Here is a 23,894-nt window from a genome sequence, read left to right as displayed (position 1 = left end):
GGTGGTACAGCCTGTAATCTGGCTGATAAGGCAGGAGAATTGATCAAGATTTCAAAGTCAGACTGAACTACAGAATAAGACACTTGTCTCAAGGGGAAAAACATCTTACCCACTGACATTTGAGGATTCTTTATGGCTCGCAGGACTGAGAAAGGCTGCATTAAAATATCTCATGCACCAAACCCAGAGGAGTGTGAAAGCCACAGCTCCCCTTTTAATCAAAGACAAGAAAAAAAATGTCCCTCAACTGAAGAATGGATAAGGAAAATGTGGCACATTTACACAATGGAGTACTACTCAGCAGTAAAAATGATGACCTCATGAAATTTTCAGGCAAATGGATGGAACTAGAAGAAAACATCCTGAGTGCGGTAACACAGACTCAGAGAAACAAACATGGTATTTATTCACTCATAAGTGGATATTAGAAGTAAAGCAAAGGATAACCAGACTACAATCCACAGCTCCAGAGAAACTAGGTAACAAGGAGGATCAAAAGGGACACGTGGATTGCCCTGAGAAGGGAAATTAGATGAGGGTAAACTGGGTGTGGGGCAAGGGGTTGTAAGGGGGAGAGAAGGAGGGATGAGAACAGGAGGGAATGAGATGGACTATGTGGGGAGGGACCCAGTGGGAGAGCGATGAAAAAGATATCTAATAGAGAGAGCCACTGTGGACTTGGGGAGAAATCTGGTGCTAGGGCAGCTCTCAGTAATCCACAAGGAGGATCCCAGCTAAGATTCCTAGCAATAGTAGAGAGGATGCCTGAAGTGTCCTACTCCTGTGATCAGATTGCTGAATACCCCAACTATTACCATAGAGCCCTCATCCAGTAATTGATGGAACCAGACACAGAGATCCACAAACAAGAACCAGGCCGAGCTCTGGGAATCCAGGCAGAGAGGGAGGAGAGAAGATATGAGCAAGGGAGGTCAAGGTCTTGATGGAGAAATCTACAGAGACGGCTGAACCAAGCTCGTGGAAACTCATGGACTCTAGACCTACAACTGTGGAGACTTCAGGGCACCAAACTGGGCCCTCCGTATGTGGGAGACCGTTGTCAAGCTTGGACTATCAGAGGAGCCCCTGCCAGTTGGACCACGATACAAGCCTGGTACATGAGCTAGCTTGTTGGAGATCATTCCTTATGGTGGGATGCCATGCTCAGTCTTATTTATTTATTTATTTATTTTTAAGTTTAAATTTAGATTAGAAACAAGGTTGCTTCACAAGCCAGTTCCAGGTCCCTATCCGTTTCCCTCCCCTCCTCCTGTGTCCTCCCACCAACCCCCCCTCAATGTCCCCTCATTCCCCCAGGGAAGGTGAGGCCCTCCATGGGGGTGTCCATAGTCTGTCATTTCATCCAGGGCAGGGCCTAGAACCTCCCCCAAGAATTCAGGGTGAGAGTTCATCTCACATTGTTGGATGGGAGTCCAAAGTCCATGTGTATACTCGGGATGATTACTGTTCTACTACCCAAGGCTCAATAGATTACCTAGGCCTCCTCACTGACACCCCCATTCAGGGGGTCTTGATCAGTCCCATGCTGGATTCCCAGGCATCAGCCTGGGATTCAAGAGTTAACCCTTGTCAGGTAAAGATCTCCCATGCTCAGTCTTAATGCATGGGAGAGGGACGTCCCCAACCTAATGAGCCACACTAGGTTGTCTCTTCATGGGAGCCCTTACATGTGAGAAGGAGTGGACTGGGGGTGGGATAGGAGGGAGGTGAGGGGGGTAGGGGGAGGCAAGGGAGAGCTGGGAGGAGGCGTGGGGGTGGGAGGACGGGTGGGAGGGAGAACTGTGGTTGGAATATAAAATGAAATAAAAAATTAAAAATGGAAAAAAGGTAATGGACATGAAAGGAATGTCTTGATGTTAGTCAAGTGGAATAAAATATAGAATATATGCATGTCCTGTTATAAATAACACAAAAAATACCAATTAGATTGAAGAGTTGAGATAAACAAGCCTTTAATCAATTTCTGTCACTTCAGTGAGTTTATTTTCCTTCCATATTTCCTGAAATGTCACAAACTATCTACCCTTGTGGTAATTATGTCTTGCTGCCTAATTATAAAAGCCCTCTAATCCCCTAGGGCAGGTACATATCACATTTGCCAATGGATGTTCTGGCCCGGGAGTCTTTACCTTCCAACTATGCACACTGTTACCAAAGCAGGTATTCAAGGACTGCCAGATGCTAAATAAATCTTGTTCATGGTGAAATATTAAATACAACCACAGGATTTTTTTCTGAGCTCTTTTCCTTTTAATCAATCATGGGAAATTGCAGCCACAGAGAGGTAGCAAAATGATATAAATGATAATTCCAGTATTGTATCAAATTAAAGCTGTGTTTGCCATACCTTAGATACATGGGAATGAAAGATCAGAAAAATGCAGACAAAGCCATCAACACTGTTTAACTCTGGAAGTAGGACTGGGTGGTGGGTGACACAGATTTCTTCTTATGCTTTTCTATGTTTGCCTGAGTCTGTCTTGTTACCTCTGCTGCCCTCCAGAACCCACCTTGGCAACCATGGAAAAACTTGCTTCATGTCCCATACTCAGAAGAAAATAAAGTGCTTGATAATTTTTCATGACAACTGTCTAAAGTCCCCAGAAGCCACTCAGTATTGAGACATGGAAATATGCCTCAGGTGACTCCATAGTCTGTGCAAGCCCCCACTGATATGGTCTCCATCGAGTCTGGCCTCAGAGGAGAGAAGCTTGGAGATTTGTTTCTCTGAAAAACAAGATACTCAACTTCAATTTTCACATCAGAGGACAAGAGATTTTCATGTTAGACTTTGCAAAACAAGAAAATAAATCAAAATTTAGGTAGTAACTCAGACGTCAGGCTAAACCAAAGTCTTTGAAGGGACCTACAGTTTCTTCCAAGGGTTTGTAAAAGCTTTACTAATTTCCAGCGATTTATTGGCACCTAATGTTGAAAGTCACAGAGAATGAACACCCATATGCAGGCACTTTTTATCAACTTCATGCTGCCTTTCTACATTTTTGCCAGAAGTATATGCTATTTTTTTCATATTTGGGTATGCTGGAATTTTCTACAAAAAGTAGGACGTTGAAGTTGATGAGAGCTGAAGGGCCTCAAAGGTCATCCCTACCTACTGTTTCTTCATTCGTTATCATATTTAACCAGTCCCTAAGTCCTGTGCATGGCTGCTTCTGAGCACCTACAGAAGCCACCTTACTCTCCAGATTTGCTTCTTTACTTTCATCAAGACTGTAGTCATCTCTCGTCTGCATTGCATCACCAACCTTGACCTTGATTGGTATCCTTAAGTTCAAATTTCTAACCTCGCCATGATCCCAAACCTGGCCATATTACTTTCTAGCATAATATCCTGCCATAATTTCTAGCTATCATCAAAGTAAACTCATGATTCCTTGGCATGGCCTGGAAGACCATTCAGGATCAGCCTTATATTTTATATTTGAAACCATATGTATTCCCTTCTACTCCAACCATCCTCTGAGTGGTGAATTTCCCATGATCTCTCATCTACTTTGGTCATCCTAGCTAGAGCATGCACCCCTTTTCCTCCCTCCCCCTTTTACCTCACCAACATTTATTTATCTTCTGGGCCCATGTTTGACGTTACTCACTCTAGGAAAACCCCTTGATCTTCCTGGCATGGTTGAATACTCATTTTCTGGATCCAAGGATCCAGAAGTTGTTATTTTAATACCACCCCCATTAATCTATAAACTCTTTCTGGTGGTGTACTGACTACATCTTACTACTCTTGCTTCCACAAGGCATCCGAGGGATGCTGATTCGGAAAGAAATGATGCTACCCAGTGCTCTCACTTACTAAAGAGAAAACTTCTAGCCATCATCACTCCTCACATCACTCCACAATGCTAAGCTGGTTGATTATTGTGAGGAATAAGCCTGGGGTCTCTTTTTGCTCTGGAGACATTTGAAATGAGATGTAATCAGTTCAATTATAAAGTCATTTTGCATCCCCCCTTTTATTTATCTCTTAAATAAGGAAATAAGAAATGAGAAGTAGGACACTACTTTTGTATCACAATTCCTTCTTGGAAGACAGTTCTTACCACTTTCTAGGGATCTATTTCTGTCTTGCCTCTCTCCATAACATTGAAGAAACATTTCCAATGTTTTGGTTCCTTCTTTTACTTTTATGTTACTTGAGAAGAAAATTTTGGGCTTCAGAGTTTATAAAAAACTCAGTTTCATGACCTGATACCAACTTTCTTACTTTGAGACCCAAGTATGACCCCCCATGCTTAATGGAAACAACATAATACAGCTCACTGGCTTAACTTGCTGCTTTCCTAAATTGTATTCCTATACCTGCGAACATTGTGAAGAAAGGTAAAAGTGGATTTTCTCAAGGAGATAATACAAATTATTCTTCCTTTTCTATTCCCTCCAAGGTCTCTCACTCTCACCCCATAAAATGTTACATCTCTTTCGTTACACCTCTCAGGAACATCAATCCTGAACATCTTAGCTATAGCCTAAAGTCTCAGGTGAGAATGTACATTCTGTCTTGCTAAGCATCTAAGTACCTGCTTTCCTACAGTGTATTGTATTTGGTGTTTTCTCTTGTGTTAACGCACCTGCTGCTTTGCTCAGGGGCAGATCTCAGAGTTCACGTTAATATCATCCTGAGCTTTCGAGTAAACTAGAGCGAGAGAGCAGACAACTGTCTTTGTATTTGTGCTGTAGTTTCCTCCCCTTTCTCCTCTTCCTTCTTCTCTTCCTTTCTGTTCCTCTTACTGGGCATTTGCATAACAAAATATGAATAAATTAGTAAAGAAGTAGATCCATCTATTACTCATATGACATACCTCTGGTGTATATATATAACACTAGCTTACAGGAAAACTTAAACAAGATGATGTTTCAAGCCATGCTGACAATTTGTAATTATCAGAACAACATAATGAAATGTCTCCCCTTAGTACATCCCAGCATGTTGGTTTAGTAGTCCCCTGACCCTTGCAAAAAGAGTTGTGTGTCATATGTTGTGCTGCATGTCCAAATACAGAACCTATTATGCAATATGCAAACATGTCCAAATATTAATCTAACAGTATTAACTTAATACCATTAATTTTCCAATTTACCTCCTATCCTAAAAGCGTGCATTCAATAATTCCAAGTCTGTGGGATGAAGGAAGACAATTAATGGAGCTTAAACTCAGTTTAAGAAACCAGGCATCTTTCGTCTCCCCATGCCTCCCAGACTTGAGTTCCTTCCTGGCCACATCCGTTCCTCCTAGATGATTTCCTTTGATGAGAAAGAGGAAATCGTGCGTGTGCGTGAGTGTATGTGTGTGTGTGTGCGCGTGTGTGTGTGTGTGTGTGCGCACGCGTGTGTGGTCCCTTCCTTGTTAATGATGTCCCTCACTTGTTTTCTTTTCCTTGTTTAGCTTCATTGTTTCTCTAAGTTGCTAAGTATGAGGTTGGAGGGTATAGCTCAGTGGCAGAGCACTTAGTAAGCACACATCAAGTCATAAGTTTGATCCCCAGCACCACAAAAATAAAAAATAGATTCATAACCTTTCTTTCCAGCACACCACACTATTATGTTACACGTGCTGTGTGCTGGGATTTTTTTTCCATCTTTTTTTCTAGTCACATTTTTTCTTGTTATTACATCTGTTTTTCCCCACTCTTTTAACAGACATTTATTACTCTAGTTGAACCTTTATATACAATTATTTGTTTTTCTGAATAGAAAAACATTCTAGGTCTCAAGGTTTTGAGTCTAGTATTTTCTGGAAATTAATAAAATCATCCTTCAAAAATCTCAAGAGGAAATTCAGTTTAAGAAAAGGATCAGTTAGATTTTAGCATTAAGCCAGAAAACCCACATAGGGCAATACCATATATTTCTTCTATACTCAAAAACTAGTCACTATGAGAAACTAGTCAAAGGCATGGCACAAACAGAAATGCAACAATGTGTGGCCTTTGTGAAATATCAAAAACTTCCAGGTAACATACCAGGGACAAGTAATCCCAGATACCATCTAAGGGTAGACTTAAACAATGAAATCATGCTACTAACTGGAGAGGTTGCTTTCTTTGACTACAACCTTTCCTCTTCATACTTATCTTTGGTCAAAGCAAAGCCTGTTTCTACAAAAGACCACACAGATATAAGCTTGTGCTAAATAATATAGCTTGTTTCTAAGAGGTGTTTTTAGAAGCTTGAGGGATGGTGATTATTCATATCCACACAAATCACAATGCCCAAAGATGGTTTGATCACACACACACAAACGCACACACACATACACGTGCACGATGTGACTTAAATGGTGTTTTTTTTTTTTTTGGATATCCACAGGGAGAAAATATCCAAAGACAGAAAGAGAGAGAGAAGCACTAGACATTCAGAATATGACGCCATATTGTTTTCATAGCATTAACCTTTTAAGTCTTGGGCTTCAAGTGTGTGTGTGTGTGTGTGTGTGTGTGTGTGTGTGTTTTAAAATGAGGACACATACTTAGTATAAATGAAGTACCCCAGTACCACAAAAAATAAAATAAAACAAAACAGAATAAATTAATGAAATGATGGTCTGCTTTAGAATTGATTAGCATATAACTAATATAACTAATAAGTTTAAATATGTTACCAAACTGCACTTTAAAATTGTTCTCACAACGTTTTGATCTGTGCAAAAGATTCGGGTACTTTAAGTTTCTGTAAAAATACCACTAAGGTAACATATGAACTTTAGTCAAGGATAAGGCATTGCTAAGGGATATGTTACCTTGGGATACTAATTAACCCAAAATAATGCATATAAATTCATCCAGCAACTAGTAGAAGAAGCAGTTCACAGAAAAGAGAAAAATCAAAGAAGTTCAAATAAAAATATTATCTTCTGATTGTAGCAAAGGGAACCAAAAACATGATAAAGACTCCCTCACAAGACCTTCTTTCCTAGTAGAATTTCATGTGAAAAAAGCAGCACCGTTGATTGTAGGCGCTGCACTGTACAAGGCAGCATCATTAACTGTAAGTGCTACACTGTATGATGGATGCCTAGAACCTACTCATCTTCATAATTGAATCTTTATGCCACTGACCAACACCTCCTCGTGTCTTCCTCTTCTGCTTTCCCTAATCCCGGCAGCCATTATTCTACCTGGATTTCTGAATTTGGCCACTTAAGATGGCTCATGTCCTTTAGAATCTTGCAGAACTTCTTATGTGTCTGGTTTATTTCATTTAGCAGACAGTATTCCAACATCCACATCACAAAAACAGGATCCCTTCCTTTATTTTTATCACTGAGTAATAGTCTAATGTATACCACTTTTCTTCATATAGACCGTTAACTAGTTTTCTGCAGAAATCTGCTGTGATATAAGTAAATCCCTTTTCTGTACATACTTACATGTATTGAAGAGGATGTAGAGATTACTGTTGTCCTCACTGTGAATTTGTGGCTGTTACTTATGACCATTTTATACACCGTTTGAAGAGGCACTATTAGCCCTGAGCTAATCTAAAGCTACAGACTGAGTAGCCCTAGGCATGACTGACCATCAGTATTACCCAAATGGCCTTGAATTAAGAGAACCTCTTGTTAATTTGCTATTATCTACATCTTATGAAGAATGCAGGTGGCAATGTGCCTTCATGCTCACTTGCTTGAAGCCTGGGGAGCACAACAAGAGACTGCTCTTAGAAAGCATCACTTAGCCAGGCGGTGGTGGCGCATGCCTTTAATCCCAGCACTCGGGAGGCAGAGGCAGGCGGATCTCTGTGAGTTCGAGGCTGGGCTGGACTGACAGCCTCGAAAACAATACAGAGAAACCCTGTCTCTTAAAAACCAAAAAAAAAAAAAAAAGCATCACTTACTCAGAAGCAAGACACCTCTACTAGTGGGACTGTGATTGACTGATGAGAGTCATGACTTAAGTTCTACTTTAAAAAATCTGACTCCAACCCAGTTTAGAAACTGCTAGCCTTTATTTGTCTCCATGGAATTTTTCATTTCTCTCTATCAGCTTTACACAGTTGCTTTCTTGATCAAAAGAGTTAAACTTAGTTGATTAAAACATTCTGTGTGCGTGAGCTAGCCATCATTCGAAAATGCGTTTCATGAAATTTTCCCTATTAGTTCCCTAGAGATGATAATTAATTATGTGTAGAAGGGAAGAATTTGTGTGAAAAATCCATTCATTTAACAAACAAAGAAATTGATAATAAATGTTCCTTGACCAAGTAGACTTGGCTTTAAAGAAAGACCTCCCAATGTCCTGACACCTTTCAAAGCATGAGGACAGGACACAGATCTGAAGATACAGTACATAGTTTGGGTCTAAGGTGGTCCTCATGCTGAGTCCACAGATGTAACTGAAGATAATTATTTCTCCCCTCTACTTATGTTCCATCTTCAGTAGAAAGGAAAAAAATACATGTTCTTCTTTACCCAGAAGCTATGAGGAGTGAATAAACAGACCCTGTCAGACTAGAATAGGCTCTAATGTCTATGAAAAAATTCCCCATGGTAACAGCATTATTGGTAAGCTTTGTCTATCCTTGGAACTGATCCAAGCCATACTGCTTAATACAATGAACTACAATCCCCAAATAACCAGATTCAAACAGAGTGTTTGAATGTGTTATTTGGTATAGAAGAAGGAATTACATTCCAAGGAAAATGAAAAAGGCTCTAACAGTCCATCATCCCACATGAGGGATGGCTAGAGCTCATTTGTACATGAGGACTCTGGCCCCTGGGCCACCTTCTACCAAAGAATACCTGTCTTTTCTAATAAAGCCAAAAAGACTACTTCCACAGCAAAATCATAGACATGGAAAAGAGATGCTCTAACTTATCCACAGTAATGGCCACATAGATACAGAACCAAATGGCAGGGACAAGCACCCTGGGAGCCCACATACCCTCATCTTGATGTCATCCTTTTTTCTTCTTGGCTAATTCAGTAATATACCAATAGAACATTTTGTAATGATAAGAAAATAAGGATCTTTCATCATACACATTGGACTAGCACTATTTAAGAAAGCAAGCATAAATTAAGGCCAAGGGCTGATTTAGTGTACAATTTCTAGTGCACTTTTTCTTATTAACACTGAGACAAATACAGCACAGACAAAAAATAAAAACTAAGGGGCTGGAAGTTTTAATGCGAGATATAAGCAAACCTTCATATAATTCTAATTGACTTTGATATCTCGGGAAAAACATTTCATTCCAAGTGGTAATTAGTCCTTGATGCGGACATAGGGTACTCTGATATCCACAAGCCAGAAACTATTTGAGGAGTTACTAATCTTCATTAGACATTGCTTATCAAAATCAAGGATACTTTCATGGCTATAGCATTCATATAAGTCCAGTAACCCAAACCAAGGAAAGCGTGATGGAAAATACAAGATACTTACTCTGTCTAACCCAGCTACAATGACTGAGCATGTGTACCCTGTGTTTCTAAATCTCAGCCCTTGGTGATGGCAAACACTACAAAATGACCCAACAATGCATGCTGCGCTGATTTTACAGGTGTCTTTTCTGCTCAGCACAAGAAAAATCTACTCTCCAGCAGAGAAAAGGGCTGGACCAATGGCCCAGTAGCAGCAAGGTGGTGAGATAGTGTTGTTTTTTATTTATTTATTTTCTTTCTTCTTTTTGCCCCCAAATAAAAAATAAAGCAATAATCTCATTGCATTAAATCCAAGTCCATTTTAGAATTCATCTTCAGAGCTGTCTGCTAGCAGCATCACTCTGTCTTGCATGCTGTTGAATTCTCTCTGCTGGGGAAAGAAAACAGGAAAGCATTAAGCTCTTGATCTGCAAAACCAAGAAGTAGACCCACTCTAAAGAACAGGGGAGCCGCTAATACAAAACGCCCTGAGCAGAAGTATTTCTTGCACCATTAAACCCTCTGTACTCTATCAGGCAAATTAGGCAAGCAGTGAAGAATGCTCTGCAACTGACTAGGTTTGCTCTTGATTCTTGCATACCTTCCTTTTATGCCTTTTGAAGCCATTTCTTCTTCGGCGATTCATAACCTTAATGCTGTAGAGTGCTCCCAAGATGAACAAGGCTCCAGCTATCCCTACCCCGACAGGCACCAGCATTCCAGACATGTAGCCAGCCTGAACAGAGAAGGAGAGAGACAGGTATCAGGATGCTACATAGACCACTCAATTCCTCAATTCCCGGTTTCCTTGTCCCTGCTACATGGTAACAGGTTTGTAGATCCTTTGCATCCTTCTGTCTGCTATGTTATAATTTAAAAGGAAACCTATAACAAAGGTTCTGCTTGGGAGTTTGGGGGGAAGAAAGCAACAGAGAAAAATAGCAACCTTTTTTTTTGATAATTTAAAACCCTTAGAAGTATGTTCGGAAATAAATCAGCCAGACCTAGTGGCCCCTCCAGCCACTTGATTATGCACATTTGTCAACATCAATTTTTGATGACAGAAATATAATTTGTACTAAAGATGGATGGAGTGGGCTTCTGAGAATGCCAGGGCTATTAAAATGCAATAAATTGGAAACAGCCCGAGTCGCATGCCAAGGAGTTGAAGTGTCCTCTGGAATCCTGTGTTCCTTGGAGGGTAAAGGAGGGCTTCTCACTCTCTTGCCCTCCCTTCCATCCTCTGTCTCCCAGTCTCCTCAGCTGTATTACAATAATAAAAGGAAAGATAAAAGTGCATTATGAATAGAAAGCAAGAGCACCACAAACAAGGAAAGAGACAGGCACCGGAATTAAGAGGTGGGTTAGCTGTTGGAAGACAAGGACAAGGAGACATGTGCACATGAAATGGGTCTCTGAGGGAAGCAATGTGCCCAGTGAATAAAACCGAAATAGTGTCCTCAGTCCCAGGCAAGCAGGCCACGAAGATCAATGCTGGCAACCTGGCTACTCCCCAGGGAGCCTCAGATGTTCCCAGCATACCCAAGGTGACTATGGACACCTGAGTCACTAGAGACCAGTGAGATCCTAGCTCATCCCATGCTTTAGTGAAGAACTCATTACCAGCTCAGTACTCCTGGAGCAAAGCCCTTTCCCAGAGGTAGATCTTTGCAGTAAAACCCCTGTGCACTGCATGGGTGTGCACCAACCTAGAACCTTTTCATGGGCGAGCATATGGCTACACCCCAACTAGACAAAATGCATTACCGTTATAACTTTTAAAATCTAGAATAAGTAGACAGTTTTTTTTCTGAGAGAGGATGAGTCTTTGTAACTACTTCCCCTTTAAAGATTTGTTCATTTAATTCATGTCTGCGTGTGACGTGTGTACATGTGTGCCTTAGTGTATGTGTGTTGCCATGTAAGTGCAGAAAAATCCATCACACCTAGTATGTGGTGGTTGTGAGCCACATGGGTTACAGGAGCAGAATCGGTTCCTCAGCAAGGACAGCAAAGGTTCTTAAACTACTGAGCCATCTCCCTAGCTCCTAATGAATTAATTTCCAGTCTAGAAAAACTATTTCTAGTGCCCTTCAGAGTAAGCCAAATTGAGACAGTACAGAGAGATGGATGAATGGAAAAGTAGACAGAAGACAGACAGACAGACCGACAGACAGACACACACACAGAGACAGAGAGACAGAAAGACAGAGACAGAGAGAGACAGAGACAGAGAGAGACAGAGACAGAGAGAGACAGACAGAGAGAGACAGAGAGACAGAGAGATAGAGAGAGAGAGAGAGAGAGAGAGAGAGAGAGAGAGAGAAGAGAGAGGGGGAATTTTCAGAAAGCACTTAGGCCTGTAGGCTGTACTGCTGTCTCCAAACCTGCATGCAGAAGCGCCCACCCAACCCCACCACCTGTGCTCAGCAGCTCCCTCACTGGTCATGTATCCCAGAGTTTTAAATTGGGGCAAAATATGGAAATATTTTTCATTAATTTAAAAATAATGGGATTCTTTTAAAATCAATGTAGTGTGTTCAACAGAGAAACAAATCCCAGTCATCAACAAATTCACACACTGTAGAAAAATCAAAGTTTTTCTAAAATTCCTGCAGATCCACTTGAATCTTGTAAACACTTCATAATCTCCCATATAGGGAAATATTGGACAGTCCATCATCACAAATACAGAATTAAAAAAATCAGCATTTTCAGTGCATTGAAGTGTAACATACTTAATGTGAAGAATGAAGAAATTAATGACCACATTAATGAAGGTTTTCAGGTTGTACAATCAGAGGACAATATTCTGTTCTTTGGAATGTCAAATAACGACCACTGTCTGAGCCTCCTGCAGATCTATAGCCTAACTCCATACCAACAATGTGGGTATTCAAAATTGCACACACATACACACACACACACACACACGCACACACGCGCACACGCGCACACGCGCACGCACACACACACGCACACACACACGCACACGTGCACACGCACACACACACACTCGTAGACACACATTCAGTTGTGTCTTTCACCTTTTTAAGGTATGTGGTTTGCCTTCAGCTCACTTCTAACACAATGTAACCACATAGTTTTCAAAGCTGACTAAGGCAAAATGAGGTTTTCCTCAGGGCTGCCTATGACTTAATTTTTTCAGAACTAAAATAACATGGTATGAACTTACTTTTTAAGTTATCAATTCTGCCTGGTAGCTTTTTTTTGTTCAAAGTCATTGGCTGTGCATATGCATTCAGAAATGGCATCCAGAGGATGCAGTTTAACCATGTGTTTTATCCAAATCATACTATTCAAAGTGAGTCTAATCATGGCAAAACAGCCAGCAAGCCTAAAATGATGGGTATCTAATTTTATATAAAAATATTTCTCCAAAAATATGTATATTGTAAAAAATGAAAGACAGGTATAAAATGATGAAAAGAAATGGAAGAAGTATGGTGTAAATGGAGGTTTTTTGGGGGGGTTTTACGAGACAGGGTTTCTCTGTATTGTTTTGGAGGCTGTCAGTCCAGCCTGGCCTTGAACTCACAGAGATCTGTTTGCCTCTGCCTCCTGAGTCCTGGAATTAAAGGCGTGCACCACCACCGCCCGGCGTAAATGGAGTTCTTAATTGCTCTAAATAATAAAACCCAGCGTCAGATATAGAGGAAAATGCTGAGAGGCCAGAGAGAAGCAGGAGCAAGCCAAAGCCACCTTTACCTCATTAGCTTCCCAGTGGAAAACAGTGAGTTTCTGTTTCTTCCTGCTTATATCCTCTCTCCACCCAGCCATTATACTTCCTGTCTGTCTGTTCAGCCCTCCAGACCTCTATGGTTAGCTAGTGCCTAGCTCCATCCTCTGATCTTCAGAAAGCTTTGTTTGTACAAGCAAGATATCACCACAGTATGATAAAAGGATATGTTATGTAATCATGGATGGGATCTTACACTAGAGACGAAATAGTATTTTATGAGTATCATCTTTGGTCTGTTGAAAAGTTGCACTGCAGGTATCAGAGAACACAAATGTACTGTAGCTGTGTTAAATGGGCTCAAGCTAAAAACTGCAGTAAGATATGATGGCAGAAATGTTTTTATTCTCAGAAGATACACACTGAGGAGTTATGAATAAATATGGCATAATCCATGCAATTTATCATCAGATGGTTCAGGTAAAAATAAGGGAAGGGAATGTGTTCACAAATAAAAAATCCAAGGCAGTAAAATGTTAGCAATTGATATATCCATATTAAAGTGGTAGAGAGATTCCTGGTGCTATTCTTATTTTTATATTTTGCCTATGAATTGTAAATCATTCCCCTTTGAAGCATAAGCAGTTAAAATATAAACAAACAGAAATCTACTATACATACTTGCATTTATGTGCTTGCCTTTGAAATTTTCTTAAGAAAATACCTATGTTCAGAAACATCTGTTTTCAAGAAAGCTATAAGAAAGCCCTTGGAAGGCACTGAGGATGTGGTTCAATTGGTAGAGTCCTTGTCTAGCATGCACGACATCGTGGGTTCGGTTCCCAGCTCCTCATTAAACCAAGCACAGTGGCACACACCTGTCATCACATCATTTGAGAGGTGGAGGCAGGATCAGAAATTCAAAGCCATCCTCAACCACATAGTGAGTTAGAGGTCAGCGTGGGCTACATAAGGCTCTAAAAACAAACAAACAAACAAACAACAAACAAACACACAAACACATATTGCATTGCACTGCCTCAGATCTGCTGTTCTAAGACTGGGCCTTGTGCTCTCCACGCATGTAGCAGTATCTCTCCAACTGGTGCAAATATCAGAGTGACTTGTCAGGCTTCATAACACGGACTATTGGACCACATCCTAAGAGTTTTGAACTCAGGTCTGGAGTGAGATCTGAGAATCTGAGTTTCTGACAAGCTCACGGGGCTTCTGAAAATGCTGTCCCAGATGCCACCTTAAAAATCTCCGTGATGAAATACAATCTGTGTCACTATTTTCTAGACACTTCCTTAAGGATAGAAGAGGCAGAATGGCTTTGGTGACAGTACCAACACTGTCTTTATTGTATATTTTCATTTCTGAGAAGCAATTTTGATGTTGGAAAGACACAGCAGTGGGTAAGCGAGATAAGCTTGGTCTAACAAATACCATCAATGTGTACATTTAGTCAGGAAAGTTAAGGTATGGGAACTAATTGTCTGTCAATACCCATTTTCCTTGTTTGGTAGTTAAACAATTTCTTTGTGTAGACCTGACCATCCTGGAATTCACTATGTAGACAGGTTTGCCTCAAACTCATAGATATACCTGCCTCTGCCTCTCTAGTTCTGGGATTAAAGGTGTGCACCACCAGTGTCTGGTTGGCTGAACAATTTCTAATCTCAGATGAGAGGCAGAATTAAATTACTTCTCCTTCCTTGCCTTTCCAGAAGCTGAGCATTATTGAGGAATCAGCTGATAAATCCACGTATGCTGGATAGTTTTATATCACCTGGAAAAAAAGTATAGTCGTCTGAGAGGAAGTGACCTCAATTGAGAAAATGCCTCCATAAGATTTGCCTGTAGGGCATTTTCTTAATTAGTGATTGATGTGAGAGGGCCCAGCCTATTGTGGGTATGGCCACCTATGGACTGTAGGTCCTGGGTTCTATAAGAAAGCAGACTGAGCAAGCCTGTAAGCAGCACCTCTCCATGACTTCTGCATCAGCTCCTGCCTCCAGGTTCCTGCCCTGCTTGAATTCCTGTCCTGACCTCCCCTGATGATGAACTGTGATGTGAAAGTGTTAGCCATAAGACTCCCACAAGTTTTTTTTTGTTTATAGCGTTTCATCACAGCAATACTAACCCTAACTATAGCACACAAAGATTCATATGGAGATAGCTTAGTTAGATATGCCGTTAAGAATCAGGGATTACCCTTGAGAATGGATGTGGAGAACGGTATAACATCAAGCTGTAGCAGTTTAGCCTGTTTTTGTGTCACTGCCCATGAGCCTTTGACTGCAGCTATGATGGGTAGGAGCTTCCTGTTACTCATGATTTGCCTTAATATTAACATCAAAGACCTAAAAAGTCAGCAAAAGAAACAAACCAGAACTTTTGAAAACTCTTTATGCTCTAAAACTCCCGTAGCTAACAGAGACCTGATATTGAAACACTTCATGAAACTAGATTCAGAGGGTGTTTTGGTTTGGTTTAAGAACTCAGTTGAATATGTGTTTAGTTTTCAGCCTAAGGCATTCAGTGACTTTCAGCAGAGGCAGAAGCCGGGCTCCCAAATTGCTTCTGCAAAGGGTTCCTAGAAAGAACTGATATTTACATGCAGATTATAAAGTTTGCAACATCTAACCTCATTACAACTTTATGCCAAATTTTAAGCCTGTGAAACCAGGCTTTTTGTCATATATTTTGAAATCTTTCTCAGTATAGCCTTCTAAATCTTTCTCTGTCCATCTGAACATATTCTTTGACATAACTAGATCTATAACAAATACCCAATATGGCAGCCTCTGACCTCAATGGCCTGAAAGTTTCCTTTATCACTTTTAACGTGAATGAAAACAAAATAACCTATTCTAAAAACCTACATATATGCAAATTTTTACTGAGAAGCAAAAGGGTATTGAGAACTACTATACTCACATAATTTCAGTTGCAATAGGATGCCCTATTCTTTAACATTAAGTTATAGCAAAATTCAAAACTACTAATTCCAAAAAAACCAAAACTACTAATTCCAATATAGGAAAACTGTCTCAAATAATAAAACAAAATCTATGAAAAAACATAAGCAGAGATGTTTTGAGGCCAGGAAACTGCAGACAACTAAGTGTCTGACCATTAAAAAGGTTTTCAAGCAACTGAAATCCCAATTAAACCTGACCTGAGGTGTGCTAATGGGATCTGACATAGGTTACACCAAGGAATTCAGAATTCCATCAGTACCTTGAGGAGTAGTTCCAGTTAAAATTACAAAGTTACCCAATGTAAAAACTTAGAGAGGATTGAAAATCAAAAGAAAATGGAAGTATGTACCTGGCAAGGAATTAATATTGTCAATCAGTGTTTTAAATGTATCCAGGGGAGGGAAGTACTTTTCCACAGCTGGCCATGCAGACAGGGTGGCTAGTTACTGCCTCGTGACAAGTCACATCATAATAAGCTACACACCTAGGGCAGTTTCCTGTTTCACAGACAAAACTGAACAACATTGTCAATATCCCCTAAAAGAAACTCTGCCAGGTAGATCGAGGATCTTATTCAGCTGGGCGTACCACACGCGGTAACTGTTTTCACTTTTGTGATAATAGGGCGTGGCTTAGTGGTTAAGGGGGCTTGCTCTTTGGGGATGGAGAGAAGGCTCAGGGATTGAGAGCACTGGCTGCTCTGGTAGAGGACCCAGGTTCTGTTCCCAGCACCCACATGGTGGCTCACAACTGTCTTGTAACTTCATTTCACATACATTCAAGAGAAATGCTCATACTCACCAAATAAAATGAACAAACCTAAGAAAAATGTTTTGGGAGTACTTGTCATGCAACTACACGATCTGAGTTCAGATCCCAGAACCCACATTGCAATTGGATGGCAGGTCTCTCGCATGTCCTGGTGCTGTAAGGGGTGGAGATGGGAGAATTAATGGGGCTCAGTGGCTGCCAGTGTACCCCAAAGCTACCAGCTCTGGGTCCAATGAAAGGCTCTGCCTCAGAAGAACAAGGTAGAGGTTGGTAGAAGATGACACCTGACTCCATCTACTGGCCTCCCTATATGCATACGCATACATACCTACACGTATATATGAACATATACCACACACACACACACACACACACACACACACACACACGCACGCACGCACGCACACACGCACGCGCACACACACACACACACACACACACACACACACACGCACACACACACAGAGGAGGTGGGGTGGAGAGGTGCTGAGGCTCCAGAGAAAAAGGAATCTGTCTCCTGTGTGCTCAGTGAAGGAATCTGAAGGTAATACCTCTCCTGCTGGAGGCCCAGAACTGCAAATTTGAAACTCCATTATTATTATTATTGCTATTATTTTATTACTATTATTATTGTTTGTATTGCAATTTAATTACAACATTCATCCCCTCCCTTTTATCCGTCCACACTCTCTCATGTCCCTCACAGCTATCCTTCAAAGTTATGGCCACTTTACATGCACATGTGTGTGTGTATGCATACATATTCGAATTCCTGAATGGTAACCTGTGGGAACTCCACTGTTGGGCAGATCTTTTATTTGCCCTTCAGTATAGGTCAAAGGAAAGAAGAGAATCTCCTTACCTTGTCTTTCAGCTTTTCCATCCAACTTCTCACTAGGAAAAACAAGAGAATCAGATGTAAATAGCCATCTCTTACTTACACTCCACAGTATTGCATTAACGTGTTAATTTGATACACTGAACGCTTTTTGCATGGAATATACTAAAAGTATCAACAATATTAACAGAATGATATCAATGAATTGTTTTGAGACTGGGTCTTTCTACATAGCTCTGGCTTTCCTGGAACACTCTATGTAGACCAGGCTGGGCTTGAACTCAGAGGTTTGCCAGTCTCTGCTTCAGAATGCTGGGCTTAAAGGTATGTGCCAGCAAGCCACTTACTTAGAAACGCAACGCAGAGCGAAAGCACTCCCCATGTCGTTTTTAGGTGAATAGGGAATGCTTTGGCATGCTAGCTGAGCTCTTTATACTATTCAGTGCACTAGGAGAAGGGACAGGAGAAAAGAGACAGGGAGTCGCTTTCAAGTGCAGAGCTCCTGTGTCCTGTGATAGCTTTTCTTTAACCGGATACCTTGTTTGTCTCTGTTCTTAGGATCAACGAGAATGCTTCACTTGAAGCGCATCTGACAGCGGAGAGCAGGGAAGGAGAGGGTAAGGGTGCACTAAGGCAGCCCCGCTCTGGTTCCAAAGGGAAGCGTTATAACCACATTTGAAGAAGACAGAACGGGGCCAAGAACTCACTACTCTACAACAACCACCATTAATAGTAGAAGCAACAAGAGTGAAGGGCTTAATGAAGACCAGCTAAGTCATTCTATTGAAGTCCTGATGACAGCCATTTGCAAGTCTAAAAGGTAAAGAGAAAGATGTTATTTAAAGTACGAGGGGTGACATGAAATTGGAGGTGGGCATTTCCCCCTTCACTGACTTTTAATGTTACAGCATGCTGATTACGCATAAAAATATGGGTGGGGGAGACAGTGTGCCTTCATTGTACCTTAATCATCAAGTACAAAGAATTCAGCAAACACATTAAAGACAAAAGATGAAGCTGCTCTGGAAGCTTCAACAAGTAGAAAGGGAGGACCCCGAGCTGCTGCTTTTTTTCTTACAGTCTCAAAGTAAATGTATGAACTCAAGATGGCTACAGACTTTCATAGCTACCCAGTTCTGCTGCTGCCACGCAAAAGCAGCCCAGGATGGTCGACAAGCAAATGTGCTCAGCTATGTTCTAATGAACCGTATTTATAGACACCGAGATTTGAATTTTATGTAATATTTATAAGCCATAGTCATTTTTTAAAAATAAAATTAAAATATAAAAATTGTACTCTCACAAGTTATATAAAAACAGGAGGCCAGCCAGAGTTGGCCATGAGCCATAACTTGGACCTCTGGAATAAGAATACTCTACTCAAAAGTCAACACCTCCATTTACAATTTGACTCACACAATAAGGTATTTGATCATGCTGACAGTGCTGCCATGGCTATGACTACTTCTTAGAAAGCACATGCACTGTAACATGTAACCCATGAGCTGGAGAGCATGAGACCCAGGTAAGCCTATGCTCACAGGTCAGCTGCGGTGTCTCCTGCCCACAATCTCAGCATTCGGGAGGCTGAATCATGAGGATTGCTCAAATTTAGGGTCAACTTGAGCTATAGCATGAGACTGTGTCTCAAAAAAATGAGATTATGTTTATGCTCATAGAAAAGATGGGTTCAGAGAAGTTAAGAGACACCTGCATTCAGCCAGTGACTACTTAAAGGAATGCCAGCTTTGTTTCTAAGAGTGAGACGTCTCTTCTCTTCATCTCAAATGTGGGCATACCCTTTTCCACCTCCTTTAACTGGCTTCGACCTCTCATGCAAAGATGTTATCAAACCTCTCAGGACTGCTCTGCCCTCGCTGTTCTGTACCAATTGGGTTGAGACAGAGATGAGGTAACTGATCTGGATAAGATCACAGTTATAGGATGGTCAGAACAAGCTTGTCTAGGAATTTCAGAACCAGGCCAGGGATGGGTGCTTCCAGGAGTGAGTCCACCAAGAAGGGAGGTCAACCACTGACTCTCGAGGAACTAATGAACCCGAAGACCCTCTGCTCCTCTATGTAAGGAAGAGAAGACAACAGATGCTTTGGGAGGCCATTGTAAAGATTAGAAATGTCATATGCAAGATTACAGTATCGTATCAGATACAGACTCCAAGTAGGAAGAAGAAAGACAAGTGAAATATGGGGGTTGTGTTACTATTTCTCAAATCCAAAACAGATTTCAATGCAAGCAAGAGAATATTCAAAATTCATTCATTCATTCATTCATTCATTCCCCCCCAAAATTGGTGTTTGATCAAGCATTGTGCCCTGTTGTGTCCATAATAATTCAGTAGATGCTAATGGGACCTACTTGTGGTGGTTAATGGGCTCAGCTATCAAGTCTCTAAGAGGTAGATAACAAAAAGTAGTTTGGGGTATGAGGAAATGAGGAACAGAGTCCAGAATCAGAAAATAGGCTGGATGTTATATAGAGGACTAGACATGGCAGATGGGGCCAGGGTGACTAGTCTCAGACAGAAGGACAAGAGAGCAGGACAGGAGGCAAAGATCAAGGCTGCATTGAAGGCACCTGTAGGCTTTTCCATGTAAGTGACTCATTTTCAACTTGTGCCTCAGCTGGGAAGCTACCCGTATCTGACGTTTGTGGAGTAAGTTTTATGGAGCCTGTGATTGTTAGGCTTTGTGATTTGTTTAGTTGGTATTTTTCAGTGGTGTTTGTGTGTGTGTGTGTGTGTGTGTGTGTGTGTGTGTGTGTGTGTGTGTGATTTTTGTCTCAAGTTTTTTTAATGGAACTTGGAAAGGACAACGCTGTAACAAGACCACTGCCCTTCATGCAGCCAGACAAAAAAGCAGGCCTGAATAAAGGCCACACAGAAGTCTCAGGTGACATACTCCCTGATAAAAAAAAAAGCAGAAGGGTTTTTGTTTTAAGGTCAGAGACATAAGAATGCCTAATGTTGCCACTTCTGTTCTATACAGTAACTGAAGTCCTAGTCGGTGGAGTTAGGTAATAGGGAGAAAAGACCATCTACTTTTGGAAATTAATAACATGGGAAAATGTAAATTAAAATCCATAATATTTCAAAGATACAACCCTATATTTTTGGTTGTGAGCCTAGCCTTTAGCAACTGAGCCATCTCTCCAGGCCCTGAGCCATCCCTCCAATCCAGTTGGCTGGCATGGGCAGTTTGTTGGGCTACTAGCAGATGAACCTGTGTTTATCCTTAGTGCATGAACTGGCTTTTTGGAGCCCATTTCCTATGGAGCGATACCTTGCTCAGTCTAGATACAGCGGGGAGGGACTTGGTCCTGGCTCAATTGATTCGACAGACTTTGTTAATTCCCCACAGGAGGTCTCACCCTCTCTGAGAAGTGGATTGGGGGTAGGATGGGGAGAAGGTGTGGGGAACAGGAGGATAGGAGGGAGAGGGAATTGGGATTGGTATGTAAAATAAGACTGTTTTTAACATTAAAAAGGAAAAAAAGATACAACCCTAAATATGTGTCATTCACATCCACAGACAGAGACACACAAATGCAGAGGTATACAGCCACAAATGCACACAGAGACACACACATGTACAAAAAGACAAATTAACACATGCACACACACACACACACTTGCATGCATACACACATAAATACACACACTTGAAATCTGGAAGAACTTACGATTGTATTGAGTAAAGTTATTGAATACAAAATCAACATGTGAAAATTTATAGTATTGCTATATATCAGCAAACTATCCCCCCAAAAAGGAAAAAACAAACCCATTTACAATAGAAATTTAAAAAGTCAAATAATTAGGAATGAATTTTGCCAAGGAAGTAAAGGTCCTAAGGATAAAGGTCCTATGAATAAAAGTAGTCAAAGACACAGGAAACTGCAAAGTTGCCCTGTCTTCATGGATGGGAAGAATTTCAATATTGTTGAAATGTCCATAGATCCCCAAGAAATCTGTTGGTTCACTGAGCTCTTCAACAAAACTCTGATATTATTTTCCACAGAAATCAAAGGCACAATCTACAATCCATATGAAACAAAATCAAATATTTAAAGCCACTTGTCTGTTAAGGAGTAAATAAACTATATGAGACTAAAATGGCTCAAGAGCAAGAAGGTGAATACCCTAATTTAAGGTAATCCCAGCACTCAGACGGTGGATCAGCTCAAGGCCAGCCCTGTCTATTTAGCAAATCCCAGGCTACTTGGGATTACATAGTGAGACCCATTCTCAAAACAAGAACAACAAAGTTGAAAAGGGCAAAGGTTAAAAAAACGACAAAAAGACCTGAATAGACATTTCTCCAAATGATGGCCAATGGGAATATGAAAAAAAAATACACACAGTATTACTGACTATATCCTTTTTTGTGTTACTCTAACAAAAACTCCAGAGGCTGGGCAGCTGATAAGAAGAGAGGTTTATTTTAGCTCAGATGGTAGATGGCAGAAGGCCAAGCGCTGGTTGACCTTGTGTTGTCTGGTGATGGTTCTATGGCTTGTTCAAGAGGCCACGATAAGGAGGGACGTGTGGGTCAGAGCAGCCACTCTGGAGTGCATATAAAGGCTTTGCTGAGTTACAGAGGAAAGGCTTATGAAAAACGGGGACAGGGGTCCTTACCCGACTCCTTGTTTATCTTCTCTTCTCTGCCTGCACTCGTTGACAAGTGTCCTCTTTGTTGTTGCTTTATGTCTATCGTCTCCTGACTCTGCTGATTACCCTCTGTGTGTCTTGTTATTCATGTCAACCTTGCTGCTTACTCCCACTAAGGAAGGGAACTGGGGTGATGGATGTTGAGTAGGTGGCTTCCTATCTCTCCAGTGTGGATCTCATCCAGACAGAATGAACTAGAGTTAACAGTTTCATCTTAGCCCGAATATTCTCCAGCTCCTTTGTGTGTACCATGAAGGTAGGCTGGCCCTTTGCCGTATCAGTTTTACTCACTTTGTTCAGTAAAACAAAAGAATTAATGTGAGCACTAGGAGAAAGGAAAGGAGTGGGGGCATGCTGGCCAAGTTCAAGAAAAGAGCCGTCTCCTTTCATCTCATGGAATCCTAATTGGAAAATTTCAGTAAGTCTGGATATGTAAAATATTCCCTTTTTACACAGTACTGTAAAATGTACTTCATAGCAGGGTCCATTCAGCTCACATTCCATACTGAAAGGGTCATAAATGCAGTCTATTTAATGAAATATTTATCATAGATTTTTCCAATAATTTCAAGACTTAATTTTTTTACCTGAATCAAGAGAAAGAAAAGTTTGTATTTCACCAAAATAAAAAATGAAACCAGGTGGTTTTGGCCCATGGCTTTAATCCCAGCACTCAGGAGGCAGAGACAGGTGAATCTCGGTGAATTCGAGTCCATCCTGGTCTACAGAGTGAGTTCCAAAACAGGCTCCAACGAAACAGAGAAACTCTGTCTTGACAAACACAAAACAAACAAACAAAACATGTACACAGGCCATTGTTTTATTAAAGTGTGTGCACCTAAATTTCAGAGTATTTCTATTCTGTCTGAAACCAAATGGAGACCAGGCCCTTCTCTACCTCTGTTACTTGATCATAATCACTCTTCTTGTTCTGGTAGAAGCTTCACCTCATACCCAAAGAGTCCAGGATATTCTGGGTGAAGCATCACCCCAAACCCCCTCTCCCATCTCTCTCGAAACCTTGCTGCATTCCAGAAATCCTGCCAAATGATGACTCCTCCCCTAGAGATGCTCAAGACCACTCCCACAGGGTACTTAAACTGTCCCCAGGAAACAAACTCATGGTTTTCTGGTCTCCCTGGGGAACTGGAAAGTCATCCTGGAGCTTTGTATCCATTAAACATGGGCTTTTCTGATTCAGTTTGATTTGGTCTGATTTGGATTGCTGTGTCGGCAGAGAGGCTTATCAGGGTGCAGAAACTTTTCACTTCTGACCTAAGAAACAAAACTGTTTTCCAACTTACATGCAACATTTAAGAATAAGGAAACATAACATTTCAAGTATTAAATGTGTTTTTAAAAAAGAAAAATTAAACATTGGGTTTTTGTATCTATGAATTAGTCTCTAGAAATCCTAAATATACATGCTTTAAGGTCACATAAACCCCTTCTATAATCATTCAATCTTCACATAACTACAGAACAGCAAGATTC

General features: G+C 40.9%; 1 protein-coding gene across 1 annotated transcript in view; it reads right to left on the bottom strand.

Moving 5' to 3' along the window:
• Positions 1-7,977: 7,977 nt before the first annotated feature.
• Positions 7,978-23,894, bottom strand: part of Armh4 (armadillo like helical domain containing 4) — a 63,878-nt gene continuing 47,961 nt past the window's right edge. The window contains exons 3-5 of the mRNA XM_013124995.3: positions 17,738-17,769; positions 10,019-10,153; positions 7,978-9,808 (exon numbers count right to left, since the gene is read on the bottom strand). Of these exons, the coding sequence (XP_012980449.3) occupies positions 9,740-9,808; positions 10,019-10,153; positions 17,738-17,769 (236 nt within the window). The 3' untranslated portion in view covers positions 7,978-9,739. The remainder of the gene's footprint in view (positions 9,809-10,018; positions 10,154-17,737; positions 17,770-23,894) is intronic.

Source organism: Mesocricetus auratus, unplaced genomic scaffold (genome assembly GCF_017639785.1).
Source record: "Mesocricetus auratus isolate SY011 unplaced genomic scaffold, BCM_Maur_2.0 Super-Scaffold_100048, whole genome shotgun sequence".
NCBI classification, from domain to species: domain Eukaryota; kingdom Metazoa; phylum Chordata; class Mammalia; order Rodentia; family Cricetidae; genus Mesocricetus; species Mesocricetus auratus.
Note: the sequence above shows the minus strand (reverse complement) of the source record. Positions and strands in the feature narration are given on the sequence as shown.